The sequence below is a fragment of the Electrophorus electricus genome, unplaced genomic scaffold, assembly GCF_041902795.1.
Source record: "Electrophorus electricus isolate QZ-2024a unplaced genomic scaffold, ASM4190279v1 Scaffold38, whole genome shotgun sequence".
Taxonomy (NCBI): domain Eukaryota; kingdom Metazoa; phylum Chordata; class Actinopteri; order Gymnotiformes; family Gymnotidae; genus Electrophorus; species Electrophorus electricus.
Window position 1 is genome coordinate 393756 of NW_027658671.1, and position 20462 is coordinate 414217.

Sequence of the window (20462 nt, forward strand, 5' to 3'; positions counted from 1 at the left end):
GGTCTGATTACTTCAAATTTGAATGATTTAGTAACGTAGCCAATATTTAAGGATTAGTTTATTAAATTTAGTAAAGGTTCAATTACTTCAGGTAGAATTTCTTTAAGAAAGTGTGTGGGCAGTGAATCTAGTAAACACTGGAGGACTTTGAGCGTGACATCAGATATGCAATTTCTGGCTCTTGGATAGGTGTAAAGGATTCAAAAGTCATTTTTGGCTTGGTTGTTCTTGGTTGTACCTAAGTAGTTGCCCGATGTCATATTAATGCTCTTAACGTTATCTCTAATGTGCTTTATTTTCTCATTGTAGAAATTCATGAACTCCTTACTACTATGGTGGTGATGTAATCTGAGCATTGGTGTCAATCTTATTCTTAGTTAGATGGGCAGTTGTACTAAAAAGAAATCTAGGATTATTTTTTTCTTTTTCTATTAGGTTTGAGAGATAAGCTGTTCGAGCGGTAATAAGTGCTTTTCTAAACTTGAGAAGGTTCTCCTTCCATGCAAGCCGGAAGACTACAAGCTGTGTGGCGCCATTTACGTTCAATTTTTTATTTAAAATGTGAAAGTGTTTTGATTTAAATTGCAAATGTGGTCATTATACCAAGGTACCAATTTTTTGTCCCTAATTTTTTTATTCTTAAGTGGGGCAACATCATTAAGTGTGCAGCAGAATACTGATTCTAAGCATTCAGTTATTTGATGAAGTTCTGTGGCGTTTGAGGGCATCCTAGTCACAAATAATATGTCTGGGAGACTGCCAATGTCATGTTATGGCCCCACCCCCTCCTCAAACGTCTTGGTTTGTGTGTGTTCATCCGTGTTGCCATGTCCTCTCGTGTTGTCCACCTGTTCTGCATTATGTGTAATCGTCTTTAATGTATATACATCTCCTGTGTCGTAGTGTGTTTGTTGATGTTTAAGGTGTACAGAGCATGTGGGTTGTTTTATGTATCATTCGTGTGTGTAATAAACGTCTGGTTAATCGTGCCTCTTCCCCGCATCCTGTTTACCTCGAGACGTTACAGAAACACCAACCGAAGAAGGATGCCGGGGAAGGGTAGGAAGAAGGGGAGGAAGGGGAGTAGACACACTTCCCCAGCTCGTGCATGCAATTCCCCCGTGTTCTTGGCTACCCTGCTGACTCCCACAATACGGGAATGTGGTCCTGGGACGGAAGTGGAGGAGTCACAAGGGACTGCGTCCGACTATCATGACTGGTATAATGATTTCCAGTCCTCGGAGTTGTGTGCAGCAGAATACTGATTCTAAGCATTCAGTTATTTGACCAAGTTCTGTAGGGTGTGAGGGCATCCTAGTCACAAATGATATGTCTGGTAGATTGCCAATAAAACCAGGTGCAGTGGCTGATGTGATTGTGCGTACATAGTTCAAATGAAATGAAGGAATGGTCTGAGATGGAGTAGTATAACTACATCTACACCATAGCTCAGTACTAAGTCAGGCGTATGTCCACCAGAGTGTATGGGTTCTGTTATACATTGGGTAAAACGAACTGATTCTAATATAGAACTAAAGGCCCATCAGAGGGTCTTGGCCACTATCAAAGTGAATATTGTTGAAATCACCAACAAAAGTGTAAAGGAAATCTGCAAATTCCTTAATAAATTCTGAGTAGCGTCCTGGTGGCCTGTAGATGCCAATTACTGGAAGAGGCTGGATGGGCTTTTTATCGCTGGCTACATGATTTATGCTAGTAAAAATCATTTCAAAGGCTTTCTGGTTTATGCTTAATGTGTCAATAGAAATAACTGCAATGTCACCTCCACGGCTAGTTAGACGAGGGTGGTGTACATAGCTGTAGCCAGAAGGACACGCTGCATTTAAAGCTATGTACTCGTTTGGCTTGATCCAGGTTTCTGTTATTAAAAGTACATTACATCTATGATCTGTTAGTATTTCAGTTATCATGAGCATTTTAGACGCTGATGATCTAACATTTAGCAAACCCAGCTTTAGATAAAAGGAGTTTTCTGTGAATCAGTTACTTTAATACTAATTATGTTATTAAGCGCATACTACAGCATCGGACATCGCCTTCGCTAATTGACACACCTCTTCAATATTATTTTCAGTAATCTCTGACTGACGAAGGCGTATATCGTTAGCTCCTACGTGAATAACTATCTTAGAAAACCCATGCTTGCCTAAAACCTTAACACTACCTGCAACATCTGGCGCCCTGGCACCTGCTATACAGCCAACTGTTGCTGCTGGTCTCCCTAAAGGCCTGCTAATTTCACGTGTCGCAAAATAAAGTCCCCTATAACCAGAGCACTTCTAGCGCTTGAGTCTTCTCCGTCAGACTAGCAATTCAACTACACTTCTCACAGATAAAACAATCGCTAAAGACGAAGAATAAACATGTTGCAAAAAGCAAAATGTTAACGTTACTTACGTTTCTGGTAGTTCCTTAGATGTAGTTTGTGATGATAAAGTAGTTTTCGATGGAAGTTGCCACCATACCTGGTATGGTATTAATCCACAAAATAGCACATCAAATCGAATTATTTGGCCAGTACAGGGTTATGCAATATTCCCTCACCTCAGAAAAATGCAACAGCTTGAATTCCTTAACTGATTAATAATTTAAAAAAAATCTTTCCTAACTATAAAAATATAGCTTACCCATTAGAAAGATTAAACATCCAGTGTGTGTACCCTGGCATGTTAATATAAAGGCAGCTCCGACTGGAATACGTTTAAGCGGTCTCGGGCGCCATCTGCTGGCGACTTGGAGTCCTTATCACGCTCTCATTTCTTTTATATGGCGGGACAAGTGTTTTGTTATCCTACCTATCGAGCAGTCCTACCTAGATTTAATGCACTTATGTACATTAGTATTCGTCCAGGCTTCTGGTGTTTATTTTGGATGTATATATTATAATTAGGCTACTGTGGACATTTTCTATTTTGTAAAGCTACAGCACCTGTACTTCACACACGTGTAATAATCGGATCTAGAAAGTTGCCAGCCCTGTTAAAATATTAGGTTTATAGTATAATAGTTTAATTAAACAGACAAAGCGTTAATCACAATCATTTGCATGATGATTAATCTTGAACCAAAAATCTCACCGGGAGCTGTAGTTCTCTTTACAGACACACACCCAATAAAACTATGCTTGATCATTTCTTGTTGATAGCCACTGACTATAGGATCAATAGAATAGTACAACCAAATAATCTTTAATGTTTTGCTTTACTGTTATACAATTTAGAATTGCGATGTTACCCTTTTAAGAAGAACTGAACACACTGTGATAAGAGCAACTGGATGTAGCTTTATTGACATGCTGGTCAAGGACTCACATCTAATATGTTTAAAATACATTAATTGAGGCCAAATGCAGCATAAAAAACTTTTTTAATTTATACAGAACCAAAACAATCAACATTAAAATATATAATATATATAATGTATAAAAATATGGGTATTGTTAAAAAAAAAAAAAAAAAAAAATACCTAACCCTAACTCTACCCTAACCAAACCCTAATCCTAACCCTAAACCAGTAGCACAGACGTGTGTCCCAATTTGTCTGGGACAGCAATAGATAGATAGATAGATAGATAGATAGATAGATAGATAGATAGATAGATAGATAGATAGATAGATAGATAGATAGATAGATCGATAGATCGATAGATCGATCTACTTGAAAAGAAATGTGAGCTATGTCCTATTTTCCTTTCTTTACTGCAACACTGTCATGGGACCCAATGTTAATGACTTTCTTTTGTTCCACTTTCCCACTGTTCACTTTACTATGTTATGAGATGCTATGAAAGGAAAAATAAAACATGCCACAACTACTGTACGCATAATAAAGCACAAATAGAACATGAAAGTCCAAACTATTGTGATCTTTGGCGTCCAAGAGCTCGTCTGCGACTGCCTCTTGCTGTAGTTGTGACAAGTCACCACAAGAGGTCTCTGTTAAAGCAAACACACAAAAAAGACAGGTCTTCTGTGACCTACGGCATTAATTCTGCTTACTCCAGATACAAAAACAAGTATACAATTTTGCAAAAGGTGCAGTCTTGTATGTGAGATTTGTTTATAGATCTGGGAAATGTCAAAGTATATGTATCCATACCCTGCCTGTTCAGACACAGAACAAATGTGTAAATATAATAGATAAATGCATTTATTATAATAATTTTAACAGAATTCAATACATATATTTTGCATAATTGATGAGAGAAACATTATCAAATAAAACCAAGACAAACAGCTGGAAAAGAATCGCGAGGATCCCTTTTTTAAGTGCACACTGTTCAAGTTCAAGTTTGGTTTATTCGTCACATACATAGTCATACACAGTATAACTGTTTGCACAGACAGCAGTGTGAGCCACTGCTAACCAGACTGGATCTGCTTCTCCAGAAAGTTGGTTATTTCAGTGATCAGTAACATATAATTTTCTAATTTAAGGCATATGTTTTGAACAGTTTGCATACTTTTAGGGCACGCACACTGGCTTTGAAAATTACGTGAACTGGCTTTGATGTGGTATGAATGAACAAACAGAAATAAAATGGATCATTAACAATGCATTGGTCAAGGAATGTGCAGTCATGCAACCCGCAGTCCCTCGCTCGCCCTTGGCCAAAACTAGTCGAGGAATAGCAAACCCATTCCTGATACGGTAGGCTTGGACAAAACTCCAGTTGTTTCTGCACAGTCCGAGTTCGCTACATCTCAGCGCCACCGAACCAGAGACAGTAAATCCTCTGGCACTGCAGGTACACGGGCATCTCGTCGTTCACGGAAAAAGCAGGATGTGGTTACTTTACAAGTTTTATCACACTAGGTTCTTGTCCGTTATCACACTTTGGGCCCTTAACACTTTTCAGTGCATTCCACATCTGAGAGTGCTGTTGGGGAGGGGTGGATTGTAATTTACAGCTTTTATCTGAAAACCATTTCCTTTTTTCCCACCTACACTTCTTTCTTAAAGCCGTGTTTTACGGTACTTCACTCCTTTAGTTCACAGTCGTAATTGTAAGCGATACATCTAAAAACTTTTGTCAGGACCTCTGAACGAACATGGACATGGCTCATCCGTTTTGAACAGGTAAGCAATTCAGTAATGCTTAACTAATTCATGCTATACTTTATATTAGTATAAGTTACTAAAAAGGCTGACATGTATCTAGCTATTTATTTATTTAGCTAATGGTTGAAATACTTTATCATGCGTTATATGATTTAACTCGGTAGAGCTTAGCGTCATAATTAATTTTTAGGTCTAGATAAAACATACATCTTAACAAACGATAATTACATATTATGTACATTATGTACGTATCTATTCTTTTTGCGAGCTAGGAAAGGATATTATCTTTATTCTGATTATTTTTGATCAATATCAAATATGACCATTGTGTTTTAGAGTACGTGAAACATTTTGATTGACTGAAACTCGATGGCTATTCTTATTCTCATGGCTAGCTATACAGAAAAACTTGAACTTCGAAGTAGGTAATTCTATTTACTTAAATGAATCATTAAATGATGTGACATCTATTTGTTCTGGTAAAGAAGATACCATCATGATGATCTTTTTATGCTCACGGTTTATAATTCTATTTTATGTATCTCCGTAGGTTCACACAATCACGAGTTCCTTGTTCCTGATAACATTGTATGGTGTTATACATGTTGGCAACCTCTGTATGATGAGCTGATGAACAAAATAAACCCGAGTTACAATTTTTTTCAGTTTTAAAGGCCACTAAAGTCTTTTGCAGCTCCTCTTCATAAAAGATCTCATCTATATTTTCCCCATCAAAATCCCGTAATTTGTATACAGGAGGGTCTCTCCTTAGACATTCAGAAACGGTAAAATATTCATCCATAAAGTGATTCATCCTGCTCGTACCCTTTCTCAAAATGTCTTTTTAATCGTGACATTCTGATGGTATCACCGACTCTAAACTTCAATCTTAGTTTTTCCACCTTTTTCGGTTGAAACAACCCATACAAGGTTTTAAACACTGTGAAGGAATTTCCTTCGTTCACTTCAACGGGTTTCATTTGAATGCTTCTGTGAAAGCTGTTGTTATAAGCATGAACCAAGTCTTGTACCACATCGATGTATTTTCTCGTATTGATGGCTGTGAAGTATCTCCACATTCTGGTTTTCAACATCCTGTTGAACCGTTCACACACTGATGCTTTTTGTCCCGTCCCAGTAGCAAATTGATTGACGTTGTTTTTTTCATTAATGTTTTGAAACTTTTATTAAAAAATTCTTTCCCTTCATCAGTCTGAAGTTTTTTAGGAACTCTGCCTTCTTTTAGAATTGAAACAAAGGCTTTGGTAACCTCAGCACCTGTCTTGTTTTTCATCATGCATACCCAAGCATACTTGGAAAGTATATCTATACACGTTAGCATAAATTTCATGTTCCCGTTATGTTGGTCATGTCCACCAAATCGGCCTGGCATTGTTCATCTGTGTTTTTTTACAATGACTCTGTTTCTTTTAAATTTCACAGAGATTGGTTTATGTAGCATGTATGCATCCTGAGCTGCTAACCAGTTTTTGATTTCCTTATCATCAACCCGTTTACCGATTTCATCCACCACGGACCTTTGCAGACTCTTGACCCCTCCATAGGATCCTGGGTTTGAAGGAGTGTAGTAAATATTTTTCAGCAGACGTTCAGTCATGGCGAAATGATTGAAACACAATGAAAAGAGTGCTAGATTGGATTATGGTTTTATTAGCATCTTTTCAGCAAAAGAGGTTATGTTTATGTTACATTCAATTAAAAATGAAAGCATGCAATCAAAGGTTTTATATACATCAACCTTTTCATCGTTACTTAGTTTCAAAACACATACATCTATTACATATGTGAATATATATATAATATATGCCCGTTTTTACATTCATCGGGTTTTCAAACATATGTGAAATAACATGACATATATATATATATATATATATACATATACATATGTGTAAAGGATAACATGTATTATTGGCTGGGTGGACTACATTATGCTAGTAAAAATAATTTCAAAGGACTCGAAAATCATAACCAGCTTTCTGGTTTTCCTTAGTCACTTAATGGTTTCTACTGCACATGTATGAATAATATCAGATTACTCTCCATGGTCAAGGCTGTCACCTAAATGAGAAACCACAGCCAGGAGTCTGTGGGTGCCGGTGGGTGCACATTCCTGCAACCAACAACTACATCTGTTTTTTTCATACGATTAACTGAAAATGCATCATGGATCGTTGAAACCCCATCTCTGTATTAACAGGCCTCTTTCATTGTCTCTCATTCTGTCTCTGTGTCTCTCTCAGCCTGTATCTCTCTTCTTTTTGGTCTCTCTCTCTCCTCACCGGTGGGCTTACGTGCTGTCCTCTAGCTCCCTGTCCTTCTCCTCTCTCATTTACTACTGATGGGTTAAAAGAACTTAGTCATTATGGCAGATACTTATACACAGCTGTATTATCACTCCACTGAAAGAAAATGGCACAACTCTACCTGGCTGGGGACTGGAGTTTTCCCCCAGTTTATCGTTTTGCTTTTCTTTTCATTCAGTCAGCATTTTGTAGCTAAAGGGGAATGGGTGGACAGAGAAGTATGTGGGCACGGGTTGATGGTACGAGCTCACCTCGACTGCTGCCTGAGAGAAGCCACCCCAGGAAGGGCAGAGAGATCCAGCTCGGACGGGACGTCCATCACGTCTGAGAGCTTTTGGCCCAGCATGTCAAACCGCTTAATGTGGAGGATGAGAATACTGTTCCAAGAGGAAAAGTGACTTAAGGACTGGAAGTGTGTGTGAGTGGAGGAGGGTGTGTGTGTTGGACTGGTTTAAAACTCATTCTTTAAGGTCATCTACGTCAGCCGAGACTCACCGTGGCAGTGTGAAAAACTTCACCTCTTCAGTTGCCTTGCAGCCTACTTCACACTCACAAAAACGCTCCAGTAGTGTTGGCTGAAAAAAGAAAGAGACCCTTTCATTGAGAGTGATAAAATCAAAATGGCAGCATGTCATAACTGTATTCTCTCCTTTACAACACAGTAATGAAGCGTTATCCAAAGAGGGTGTGTGACGTGACAGACCTTAAAGTAAGTGTGTAGACTGTCGGTCATAGTAGGGCTCAGATTAACAGAGAGGTAGTTGTAGACATCCACTCTGCAGCTCTGCTGTCCACAGCTTTCACAAAATGGAGAACAGAAATATTAAAACATTTGCACAGAAATAACTTGCTGCATCCCTTATACAGTGTGTGAGTTATCACATGCTAATATGCTTGTGTATGTTTTACTAGTAGATAACAGCTTATCTAATGTGGAGCATCAAAACAGTAAACATGTACACTAATGCAAAGCCAGCAGAGCACGTAGAATGCTCAGTCCATGTCAGTTATGTTTTCCCAAACTCACACACTCTGGGATTTGAAAGTTATGTGATGAATAGAAGCTGAACTGGTGAGCATTTTAAATGTTCACATTTAAGTTATGTATGTTATGAAACTTTCATGAACACTTTAAACAGATGTCCGGAGAAAGCGCCTGCTCTCGGTGAGAAAATGTACACTTTAAACAAACACGTTAAGACTGGTTAAGACCAGTCCATTAACACAAATGAGATATGGAACAGTGATACATAATTACCTGGTGCATATGAGCACAGACTTGATATGAAACTCAAAAGTTTTCCACAGGGCAGATGTAAGAGAAGAAAGAGGCCCCAAGCCTCTCTTCCTCCTCTTTCAGCTGCAGTAACTCAGGAACTCATGGGCATCCTTTGGAGGACAGCACAGGAGAACATCAGAGGGGGCGTTGCTCCTGGACTTCAACAGCAGTGAAAAAACAAAGGTGCCTGTGTTCAGTTCCTGCAGGGTACTGCGTGGGGTTCTGAGGTGTTCTGAATGGCTGAGGGGGCCGTTTAACTGAACCTGATCATAGTCTTCTTCAAATGCAGGGCAGCGGGCTGAAACACACTCAAGCAGGGCTCCCAGGAGCTGAACCTTCTGCTTTGTGCTCCGACTGGTGAGGCGGGCCTGCTGCAGATCTGCAAAACATCTACAGCCAGCAACAGGGAGACCAAGTGGTTTATATCTCTGAGCTTCACAGCACCTCCTTAAGCACTCATGATTAAACTGTTCATTTAGACCCATGTGAAGCCTCTGGTTCTGAACGGACATGTCTGCTGGTGTGTGTAGACATGCCTGGAAGAGCAGGATGTTCAAATATATGGCACAGAAATCCAACCGGAGGGAAGAATGTGGTTGGACCAAATCCATATAAGAGTCTGAAAGTGTGTGAGTAAAGCGCACTCTTGCGGCAATGAAAGTGTGTAAGGCTCACTCTAGCAATGATGAAAGTGTGTAAAGTGCACTCTAGTGACGATGGTGCGCATAGCTTTAGCAGGCCCGTCCAGAGCGCTCTGTATTTGTCCATGACGTCTGCAGTGTGGATCAGTGCTCAAGGAGCAGCTCATATCACATCTAACCTCAGCAGAAAACACCAGACTCCACATGCTGATTGCCTTGCGAAAGCACAGACTGCCTGCATGATCCCAGCAATGTTCCTCTTTAGGACTTTGGGAGCAAGTCCCTCCTTTCACACAGTAAGTCCAGTGCTCCCAAATTATATAATCATTTCTGCATTAACCTTTGAGTTTTAATTGGGTTTTTCAGCAAAACATATTTACTGAGCTTTTGCTGAAATTTAGGATATTCTATTAGTCATATAATGCTAATGTTCTTGTTGCTGTCCTGGTTGCCGTGCTGGTTGCCATGCTGGTTGCTATTCTTCTTGCTGTTCCTGTTGCCGTGCTGGTTGCCGTTGTTGTTGCTGTCCTGGTTGGAGTGCTGGTTGCCGTGCTGGTACCATAGAAACAATCCACCAGCCATGAGGATCAAGCCATACGTCTACATTTTCTCTTTCATGAGCATCATTTCTTTCTCTGTTTATAAACAGTATAATTACAGGAGGTAAAAGCAGATACAGTACTCCATTTACATGTACACCAGGTTTGCAGGAGCAATGAAATTCCATTTCAAAGATGCTCTGGAGGATGTAGAAACTATGAAGATGAGAAAAGCGTTGGCAGCCGTTGAGAGGAGGCTGAATAGTTTCTGTGGTACATGAGGTTACTTCACTCAATTCACTCAGTTCAACTTCAGATGAAGAAAAATTGTGAGAAAAAGTTGATGTCCAGCTGCCCAAAAGCCCTGCATCCCGTCTTTAACTTGTGTGATCGCTTTAGAGGTGTCAGCAGTCCAAACAGAGTCTGATTCCAAAGGCGAATCCCTCGGAATGCTTCAATTATGGTTATGGTATGTATCATGAGGAGGACATTGGGTATCCACAGGTTCCTCTTGGAAATATTTCCAACCACATCAGCAAGTTTCAGTATAAGTAACTTATGTTAAGAGACTTATTGTTAATTTCATATTGATGTGTAAAATTTCTTTTTGTTTTCAGTACCTATGAAAGATTTTGTCTGTTTTCTTGCTTTTTTTTTACCAAGTTTATTTTTCTGTATGTGATGTTGTTATTAATTCCATTCTTTTCTAGGCTTATTTACATTTCCATTCACGATATTTAGCAGATGTTTTTATCCAGAGTGACTTACAAAAGTGCTTTATCATTTACTCAAGGAATGAATACATCCTAGCCAGTGCAGTACGTTAGAGTCCAAGATACCATTGAACTAGAATACTGTTGAAATACAGGGATCAGTGCTGATGCCTAGAAGTGCAAAATACTCTATAACAGATATCGATAAGATCGGAAAACAATACTCTATAATAAGTACCAAAGGTTCAGTTACTCAACATAGGTGTAGGATCAGTGCTCATTTAAATATTCCACAAATAGATGGGTCTTCAGTCTGCGTTTGAAGACCATAAGGGACTCTGCTGTCCAGACAGTAAGCAGACATTTGTTCCACCATCTAGGATCCAAGATAGAGAATACGCTCGATACTTGTCTTCCATGAGACTTCAAGCATGGTGTTTCAAGCCAAGCCATACTTGAGGTTTGACGTACTCAAGGTACAGATCGGGCTTTTACCATTGACATCAAATATTGAGGGACATTTTTGGCTTTGTAGGCAAACATTCAGGTTTTAATCTGATGTGTGCAGCTATTGGAAGCCAATAAAGGGAGACCAGTCGAGACCAGTCTTGCTGATGTGTTTTGGACAAATTGTAGAGGTCTGACGTCTCGGAGGAAGACCAGCAAGTAGCGAGTTGCATTAGTCTAGCCTTGAGATTACAAGAGACTGCACAAGCACCTGGGTAGCTTCCTGTGAGAGAACGGGCCGAATCCTTCGTATGTTACAAAGGAGAAATCTGCAAGACCGTGTTAGATTAGAGAAGAATGTCAAAGGCTGCTGAAAGGACTAGAAGAATCAAAACACATGACAGTTTGGCAGCTTTAGCAGCAAGTTTTTGCGTCACATGCTATGAGGGCCGTTTCTCTAGAATGTGCCGGTTTGTAGCCAGACCGATTGATCACTTTATGCAAGTGCATGTACAACCAATGTTTCAGGAACTGCTTAAATATTAGGTTTCATACCTCAAATGTTAATCAAAATGAAGATTTTGAGGAAAATAAGTTTAATATGTAACTTTTCTCTGAAATATACCACCACTTTACTGGATAATATTGTTACTGACTTGTTCACAAACAGTAAATGTCATTCTTTGCAGTACAAATCTTTGTAAACTTTGCAGATAATTAATTTATAATGATTATTCTTTATGTCTTTGGTTTGGCCTCTTTTGGGGCAAATATTGTTTGAAACTGGATGTTTGACAAATCACATTATTTTTTGTTACACACAAAAGGGTCTCTATACGAAAAAAAAGTTGAAAGTCATATAAGGGTTCTTTTGAAGAAAGATGTACCCATCTACCAGTACCCATCTATCAGCTACTTACTCGGCTGCTGCTAAAAATAGGGATTTCAAATATTTTTTGAACTATTGACTTATTTTCCCAATAACCAAAATGTCAGTGCAGCATTCTAGAAATGTCACAATGCATATGACATCACAACAGCTTTGACGTCACTACAAGTATATAAAGGTGAGCGCAAGCATTTATATGTCATTTCACTTGACAGATTTCAGCAGTTATAAAGTTGGAAGACAATAGAGTGAATTAAACCTAATCGTAGGTCAACTTTCCAGAACAAGGTACGGTTGAATAAGTCAATTTTGTAATTACAGAAGGCTATTTTCCATCTAATTGTATGTGTATGTATCTGTCTGTCTGTCTAAATGTCCGCTTAGCTACTATAGCTAGAGCTTTTCTAATTTTATGATGAACGGTCTGTCTGCTGTAGTTTTATATAGTTATGGAATGCATTGACGTTCCACCTGTTTTCTCACACAAGGCTTTATGTCAAGCATAAGCGACTGCTTTTTATGCTATTTAGATTTTGCTGTTTTAAAGGTACAAGACAAGTAATATAAGTGATTAAACCAAATTTCATCACCATACCCGCCCTTTCTCGTCTGCCCACAATTGGTGACGTATTTCGATGTGGTACGTCCACGCTGCAGGTGCGTATAACGTTCCTAAGTGCGGGCAGTTTGAGACGAACAGCTCTACTTAGCAGAGAAGAGTCGATCCACAGTAGCGCCCCTCTCTCTGCGTCTACCTCTGTTCACTCACTAGAGAGAATGTGCTAAATATAAACAATTTAATTTGATAATTTTGACCATTAACACTTTGTGCGCTGTGTGAGCAAAAACAATGTATGTATTCGGTGCTTTCTAACTTTCACAGCAGTTGTCGGTTATGTGTTGATTCTGTCAGATGCCCTCATGGTTATAAAATCATTTTAGCGGTGCCGAGCCACAGGTTGAACATGGTTATAAAATCATTTTAGCGGTGCCGAGCCACAGGTTGAATATTTGGAAGTGACTGTTGGTTAACACGTAAGTTAGTGTTAATGGGTGCGTTTCAGTCGCTGTCATACTCGTCCCGTTGTCTGAAACGGAAAAAAAAATATATGCAATAGAATTATCAAAAAAAAAAGGACTTATTGCTTGAATCAGTGAAGCGAAAACGGGTTTTATGTTATGAGCAAACATAAATGGAGAGTTCCATTTGAGAGTTCCAAAGTCTAGAGTTTAAAAGTACCTTGTTAATGGCTATAAATGAACAGTTTAAATGCGTAAAAAGAGCAGCTGACCTGTTGCTTGCCATATGGGCTAGTTAGCTCACCTTCATATGTACTGCTAACCTGACTGGTTACTTATCTTAGTTTGCCTTCTCCAACAGTCACCATTACGTGGGGTCAGATATTTGTTAGCTAATAAGTTACTTCCATATACCCACCAACGCATTCTACAGGTCAACACATTCCTGCTGCCCCCATGACTGTTTACTTAATGATGTTTAAGTTGTTTGTGACCTAATTATTAACCACTAATAAAATCAGTTTAAACCATTCATAAACTTTTTGTATTCAATGCAGTAAGATTTAGCCTTTGGAACTAATGGTTTAGGGATATGCATACCCAGCTGCTTGCCTGTTGAAATTTGCCTGTAAAGGTGTGCTGCCATTCTGATTGCTTTCTTGCCTGTTTTCTGTCCTCCATGAGTGTTGGTCTGCATACTGACAGTCTTTCTGAACTGACTGCCATTCACATGTATAACTGTCTGCCTTCTGATCCTCAAGCCTGCCTGCTTACATGTTAGATTGCTGTCTGTCCACCAAACTGTAAAAATGATTTATGCTTTTGACTTCATATCGCCTTTTCAGAACAAAGTATTCCAGGAGAGTCCTAAGAAAACTTGGACCAGGACAAATGGAGAAACAGAAGCGTCTTTTTGGCAGGAAGATGTAAGGCCTTTGCACTACAATGTTAAAAAATCTTAGAATAACAATATTAATTTTAAATGATTCTTATTTATACAGCATATTCCTTATAGAACCCAAAATCTCAAGGTGCTTTACACTGCAATGAACGAACAGTATTCAGTAATAAAACATTGATCAAATAAAACAGTTAATAGTCACAAAATATAAATGTAGAAAATGAAATTAATTGAAACAGAATTTAAATTAAACTGGCTAAACAAGCTGAACAATTAGACCAAGCTAAACAAGCCACTCTTTAATCTGTATTAAACACCAATAGAGCTTGCACTCTAAATACTTTCTGGACTATTCCAAAGTATCGGAACGATGAAACATGAAACAGATGAAACATGTTTCATCAGCCTTGTTATTTTAAAAGATTAGGAAGTAATGTTAAAGGAATTAGTCTTATTTTCCTTATAATGTGCTAAAGTAGAATAAAATAATTTTGATTGTATTGTGCAATTAACAAAATACAATATGGACCTGAGCTCTATGAGTGATTCATCCATTAAATAGAGAATAAGAATAACAATCTATAAACTTAGACACAAGCTCTCTCAAAATAATTTGATCATGGATTTTAGTTCAGGCTGTTGATGTTTGAAGAATGACAAACGAACAACATTTCCTTATATATTTTTGTTGTTTCCATAGTAAAATTCCTTCACCTCCAAAAGTGGCATGGGCTTCTTCAGTATTTAAAAAGGTGAGTTTAAAATGGCCAAATTTGTTATTCATCAGAAAATCGAATTGTTGCTAATAAGTGAGATGTCAGCACAGTTGTTATGTTATCCTGATATTTAATTTCTTTTTATTCAACCTCTTCTATGGTTCTCAAAACAAGAGCAAGTCAAAAAGCATAAGACAAGACGAGAATAAACCTGTGAGGAATGACAGCAAAATGCTCCTTGATAGAGCCAAAAAAATCATCCCAGACTTGGAGAAGCTCGATATTGCACCAATCTTGACCCATTTTGTGATGGATCTGACTCATGAGTATGCCATTTTTAAAACTTTTCTTCTTCTTTTTCTTCTTCTTCTTCTTCTTCTTCTTCTTCTTCTTCTTCTGCTTTTTCAATTTATCATTTTAATTTTTGGTATACTTTTGAATGTATGATATTTTTAGAATAAATATTAATTATAGTTCTAAAGAATGCTTTTATTCACATTCTTTTAGGCAGTGGACATCTATCCGGAAAGCAATCCCTAGTCCAGTAAGTCATACTACATTGCTTACACATCAACATATTTTAAATGGGATTCATATTAATTCTAAACCAAACAACCAAAACCATTTTGGAGCAATTTTCAATGTTCGCCTTTCTATGTTATCTCTTCTTTCTTTCACAGGAGACAAAGGTCATGATCTCTCATATGGGTTCATTCATTGCCGACATTGTCAGTGAAGTAACTGTGATGGGTCTTCTTTCATCTCTGGAAGAAATGTTAGATGTTGATCTAAGATCAGTGTTGCTTTCAAATTCCAAGAAGGAAACTGCAGATTTGCTGAATGCTTTCCGTACCAGATCTTGTGAGATAAATCATTCAGCTTCAGTCCACGTGAAGGAGGGGACAGCTCATATAGACTCTCTAAGCAGAGATGTTAGGACTGCAGTTATTGATACACATCGCAGTTGCCTGGATGACCATGAGAGAGACCAAATTGTGATGAAATTCCACTCGACTATGGAAGATACAAATTCAGAAGCAATGAGTGAGCTTCTGATAGGAGATACTGAGAGTTTGACATCGTTATCCTCAGATGTCCATGACGATGGTACATCTAGACCTATAAGTACCATTCCTATAGCTGGCTCTCCGGTTTCGGATATGCTTCAGCGCTTTGATGATGAGATGGAGGAATTTGCTGAACTGTCGCAAGACATCAATCCCCACATAAAAGGAAGGACACATTTTTTGTCCCGTCATTTAATAAATCCTGACCTTGAAGGGGTCTCATCTTGTGAGCTCTGTGGTATGGTCATGCCAATCTACCTAGAGCAGGATGACTTGAAATCATCACAGGCATCATCAGAGCTATGCACAGATAGTATGAACACCTCCTCCGACGTCATGGCAAGCCAAGTTATGGAGTTGGTTGTCCCACCCTCTGTGAAGAAGGCTCAAGAGTCCCCCAGTGTACACAATGACTGGTCTTCCCTGTTCAGCATCGATATACATAGCTCTCCATCACTACAGTCTGAGATGTCTGCTAGGTCACCATGTACTGAGCCTGTTCTGGACAATCAGAGCAAAACCATGAAAGCCCAGAAGGGGAGATTGCATTTCCTATTCCCCTTCAGTAAGGTCTCAAAGGACTTAAAGGTAAAACATTTGACTTATTTCTTATTTAGATTTTGTTACATTATTAATTTTTAAAGTAGTGCATATTTGAATTTCATTTCACACTGAATGTGTATATATCACTTTGCATAAATGACATAATTTGTTCTAAATTATATTCTGTTGCATTATTACTGGTTTGTATCTGTACTTTTAGTTATAAATTTACTTATGCTCTGATATTTTTCTACTAAATCATTGTTTTGTTTTTGTTAGAAACTCAAAAAGAAAAGCAAGGAGCACCCTAACACTGTAGCTGCTGCTGCAACTACAGGTAAGAACATATTGCTAGAAACACATATGACAATTTAGTTGTTAGACAGAATATCACAGTTATATCCATTTTTTAAAAATCAATAACTTTTTTGTCTTATGATAGGTAGTGAAGATGTTTCCCCCATCTCGTCACGTTTCACGAGGATGTTATCGTTCTTTACAAGGCAACGCTCAAATCATCAATAAAGCCTGAAACATCAATTTGCTGAAAATGTGCAAAAATGGCTGGTTTTTGATTACATTTACATTTACATTTACAGCATTTAGCAGATGCTCTTATCCAGAGCGTCTTACAAAAGTGCTTTGTCCTTTACTCATAGAATATATCCTAGTACAGTACAGTAGGTTAGAGTCCAACATACCAGTGAACTAGAATACTGTAGAATACAGGGATCAATGCTGATACCTAGAAGTACAAAACACATAAGGTCTGTCTTAAACAATGATAAGTGCAATAAACAATAAGTGATAGAGATGTAATGTGGCCATAATTATCATATTTTTACATTTGATATTGTTTTGCAATACAGCAGAAGTTCAAATTTGGTTATGCTGCTGTGTTGGTTACAGATCATCACAGACTGGTCCCAAACAACAAACAACAAATTAGGGCATAGTTCACAACATAATCTACAAATAGTTTTAACGAAAATAAAGCATCTGCAAGTCCTAAAATGTGTTTTATATTTCTGTTGAAACATGAATCATTAATTGCCAGCCCTTTTAAAGTTTCATATATTTTTTTTCCTATTTTAAACACACAGAATCCCAAAACGATTTCTCTGTAGTAATACAGTTCACTACTGTAGTTGTAGATTTAGCTCCATTTAGCCCACAGTATCCCTTTAAATGAAACAAAGATTCAAAGTCAGAAGTTAAAAATCTATAGGAGTTAAATAAGAGCTTGATGTTGGATGTGAGATGTGTTCTGAACACATACTGCCAGTAAGTGCCAAAGAACCATTTTTAAATACAGTTACACCTCCCATTGAATTCAAAATACGACAGCCATCTTGTTAAACCCAACACTCACACATTGTATTTCAGATACATTTAATAGAGTTTCTCTGCCCAGAAACTACAATAATCAACTTCAATAATCCATCTGATGTTCAATGCAGGAATCCCTCCTGTCTGTCGCTGTTCCTCTTCCTCTCACAGGTAAGGGTACCAGTTGACTTTCCTCCGGCCGAGCGAGTAGGCTGCGGGCCGGTGGTGAAGAACGGAGCCGCTTCCTGACCTATCGTAGGATGACATCACAGACTGCTGGAACTGTGGCAGGAGCCAAGGCAAAAAAAAAATGGCAACAAGATATCGATAGGCATGTCAATATTCCCAGCACCCAGGTGAACTACTGCCTACCATGGGACTGTTGGAAACCTATTAAGATAGTATTGAGATTTTTATTTTAATTTTTTTACAAATCTATAAACTAAAAACAACATTATCTACTGACATACAACAATGTACAAAACAAGACACAACATATAAGAATTTGAATTTTAAAACATGTAATACATATCGATCTTCTTTCAGCCCTACAAAAGGCTTCTTGATGAATCAGAAAAGAAGATCGACGGCCGTGGCCCGACGACGGAGGTGGTCGTAGCAGTGGTGTTGGTTCGGGCGGGCTGAGGACTCACACAGTGGCATGCCCTTGAGGTAATAAGGAGTGTTTACAGGCAAAAGAGACCGAACAATGCATTAGACATATTAATAACATAAAACATAAGGGAGTATAAAGATTCTGTGTCCTTTCAGATTGATTTGCGTACAGGGCAGAGGCATCTGCAGGCTTAAGCAAAGGATCCTAGGTAGGCTTTGGTGGACCTCAGGGTAAGATATATGACCTCTCCACCAGGCTCAAGACCATATAGAAAAACAATCTTCTTTAGGATAAGGTCAAGAGAAGCCTTCTCTTGGAATGTGTTGGAACATATTGATTAATGTATGGTTTGTATATAATAGTGCCGAATGCAAATAACAATATGTAAAAGTAGATTTGGTGAATACATTGTAACATTGGTAGTGGGATGGACAATTCTTTGTGCAAGAATGATGTTATTGGTTCATTTTTCTGCGGTTGCATTTAATATCACTATCCTTATGTATTTATATATCGCTTTTTACTGCAGATGTTGTCACAAAGCAGTTTTACAAATGTCCAAGTCCAAGCCCCCAGTGAGCAAGCCAAGGGCGACAATGGCGAGGAAGAACTCCCTAGAGCATGAGGAAGAAACCTTGAGAGCAACCAAGACCCAAAGGGGAAGCCCATCCTCCTTTGCCTGGCAACGCTCACCACAATAATATCAATTTTAAGAGAGAAATAAATAAAAAAATGAAAAAATAAGCAGTTAATGTCCAGTCCAATTTGCTAGAGGCCCTAGTCTTGACGCGATGGTTTGCATGTGTCCAAAGCCCATCCCACAAGAGAGCATCCATTAAGGGCAAGGGAGAAGCAGTTGGCTAGGGTGGAGCTGTGGTGGCCTACAGCAGGGCACATCAGGGGGTGGTGGGAAGAGCCATGGCAGCTGAGACGGGTTGAGGCTCAGTAACATCATGACATCAGGAGTAGGTGTACCTCGGCAGAAAGAGAGACTAGATTATTAGGCATGTCCAGGTACAAGGGTGTGTAAATTAGGGAACTATAATGTGCAAAGATGGGCTCCGGCAGAACTAGCTATGGCAGCACAGCTAAAAGGAAAGAGCCAGAAGGAAACACAGGCACGAGGGCACCCTGGAACATCAGCACTCCGCCGCTCTCAGTCAACACACTCGAGTGACAAAAGAGAGGTGAAGTGACAGCATCATAACATCCCAGTTTATCATAACTCTCAAAACCCATGGACCCCCAAGATGGGAAGTAGTTAATAAAATACCTGACTGTACAGATACTAAAAAGAAATCTAGGATTATTTTTGTTATTTTCTATTGGGCTCAAGAGATAAGATGTTCGAGCAGTAATAAGTGTTTTTCTATAGGTGAGTAGGCTCTCCTTCCATGCAAGCTGGAAGACTACGGGCTTAGTGCGGTGCCATTTATGTTCTATTCTTTGAGTGTTTTGTTTTAAATTGCGAATGAGATCATTATACCAAGGTACTACATTTTTGTAGCTAATTTTTTTATTCTTAAATGGAGCAACATCATTAGGTGCACAGCAGAATACTGATTCTAAGCATTCAGTAATTTGATCAAGTTCCGTTGGGTTTGAGGGAATCCTAGGCGCAAATTATTAGTCTGGGAGATTCCCAATAAATCCAGGTGCAGTGGACGATGTGATCGTGTGTCTGGTATGATAGCGAGGCGAGGTTACTATAGTGTGGCTCATGCATAGTTTAAATGAAATTAGGGAATGGCCTGAGATGGCACCTGACTGGGGTAGTATAACTACCTTCTCCATGTCTACACCGTATGGCAGTACTAAGTCAAGCGTATGTTTACATTTACATTTACAGCATTTAGCAGTACGCTGTTATCCAGAGCGACTTACAAAAGTGCTTTGTCATTTACTCATAGAATATATCCTAGTACAGTACAGTAGGTTAGAGTCCAACATACCAGTGAACTAGAATACTGTAGAATACTGGGATCAATGCTGATACCTAGAAGTACAAAACACATAAGGTCTATCTTAAACAATGATAAGTGCAATAAACAATAAGTGATAGAGTTTGTTAATCAACATCATTGTAATAAACAATACCCTACAATAAGTACTAATTTAGTCAGTCAATATGAGAGCAGGGTAAGTATGTCCACCAGAGTGTGTGGGTTCTCTTTGTACATTGAAACCAATTGATTCTAATATAGAACTAAAGGCCAAGTTCAGAGGGTGTTGGGCACTATCAAAGTGAATATTGAAATCACCAACAATAATGGCACTTTCTACTAGAGCAGATCCCTCTCAGTATCTACAGCTAGACAAAACGCACCTGCCACCTTGTGGTCAGTTGAAGTAT

The 20462-nt window shown here is 38.7% G+C and overlaps 1 protein-coding gene across 1 annotated transcript in view; it reads right to left on the bottom strand.

Moving 5' to 3' along the window:
• Positions 1 to 1021: 1021 nt before the first annotated feature.
• Positions 1022 to 20462, bottom strand: part of LOC145655865 (homeodomain-interacting protein kinase 1-like) — a 164235-nt gene continuing 144794 nt past the window's right edge. The window contains exon 15 of the mRNA XM_081709330.1: positions 1022 to 1167. Within this exon, the coding sequence (XP_081565456.1) occupies positions 1022 to 1167 (146 nt within the window). The remainder of the gene's footprint in view (positions 1168 to 20462) is intronic.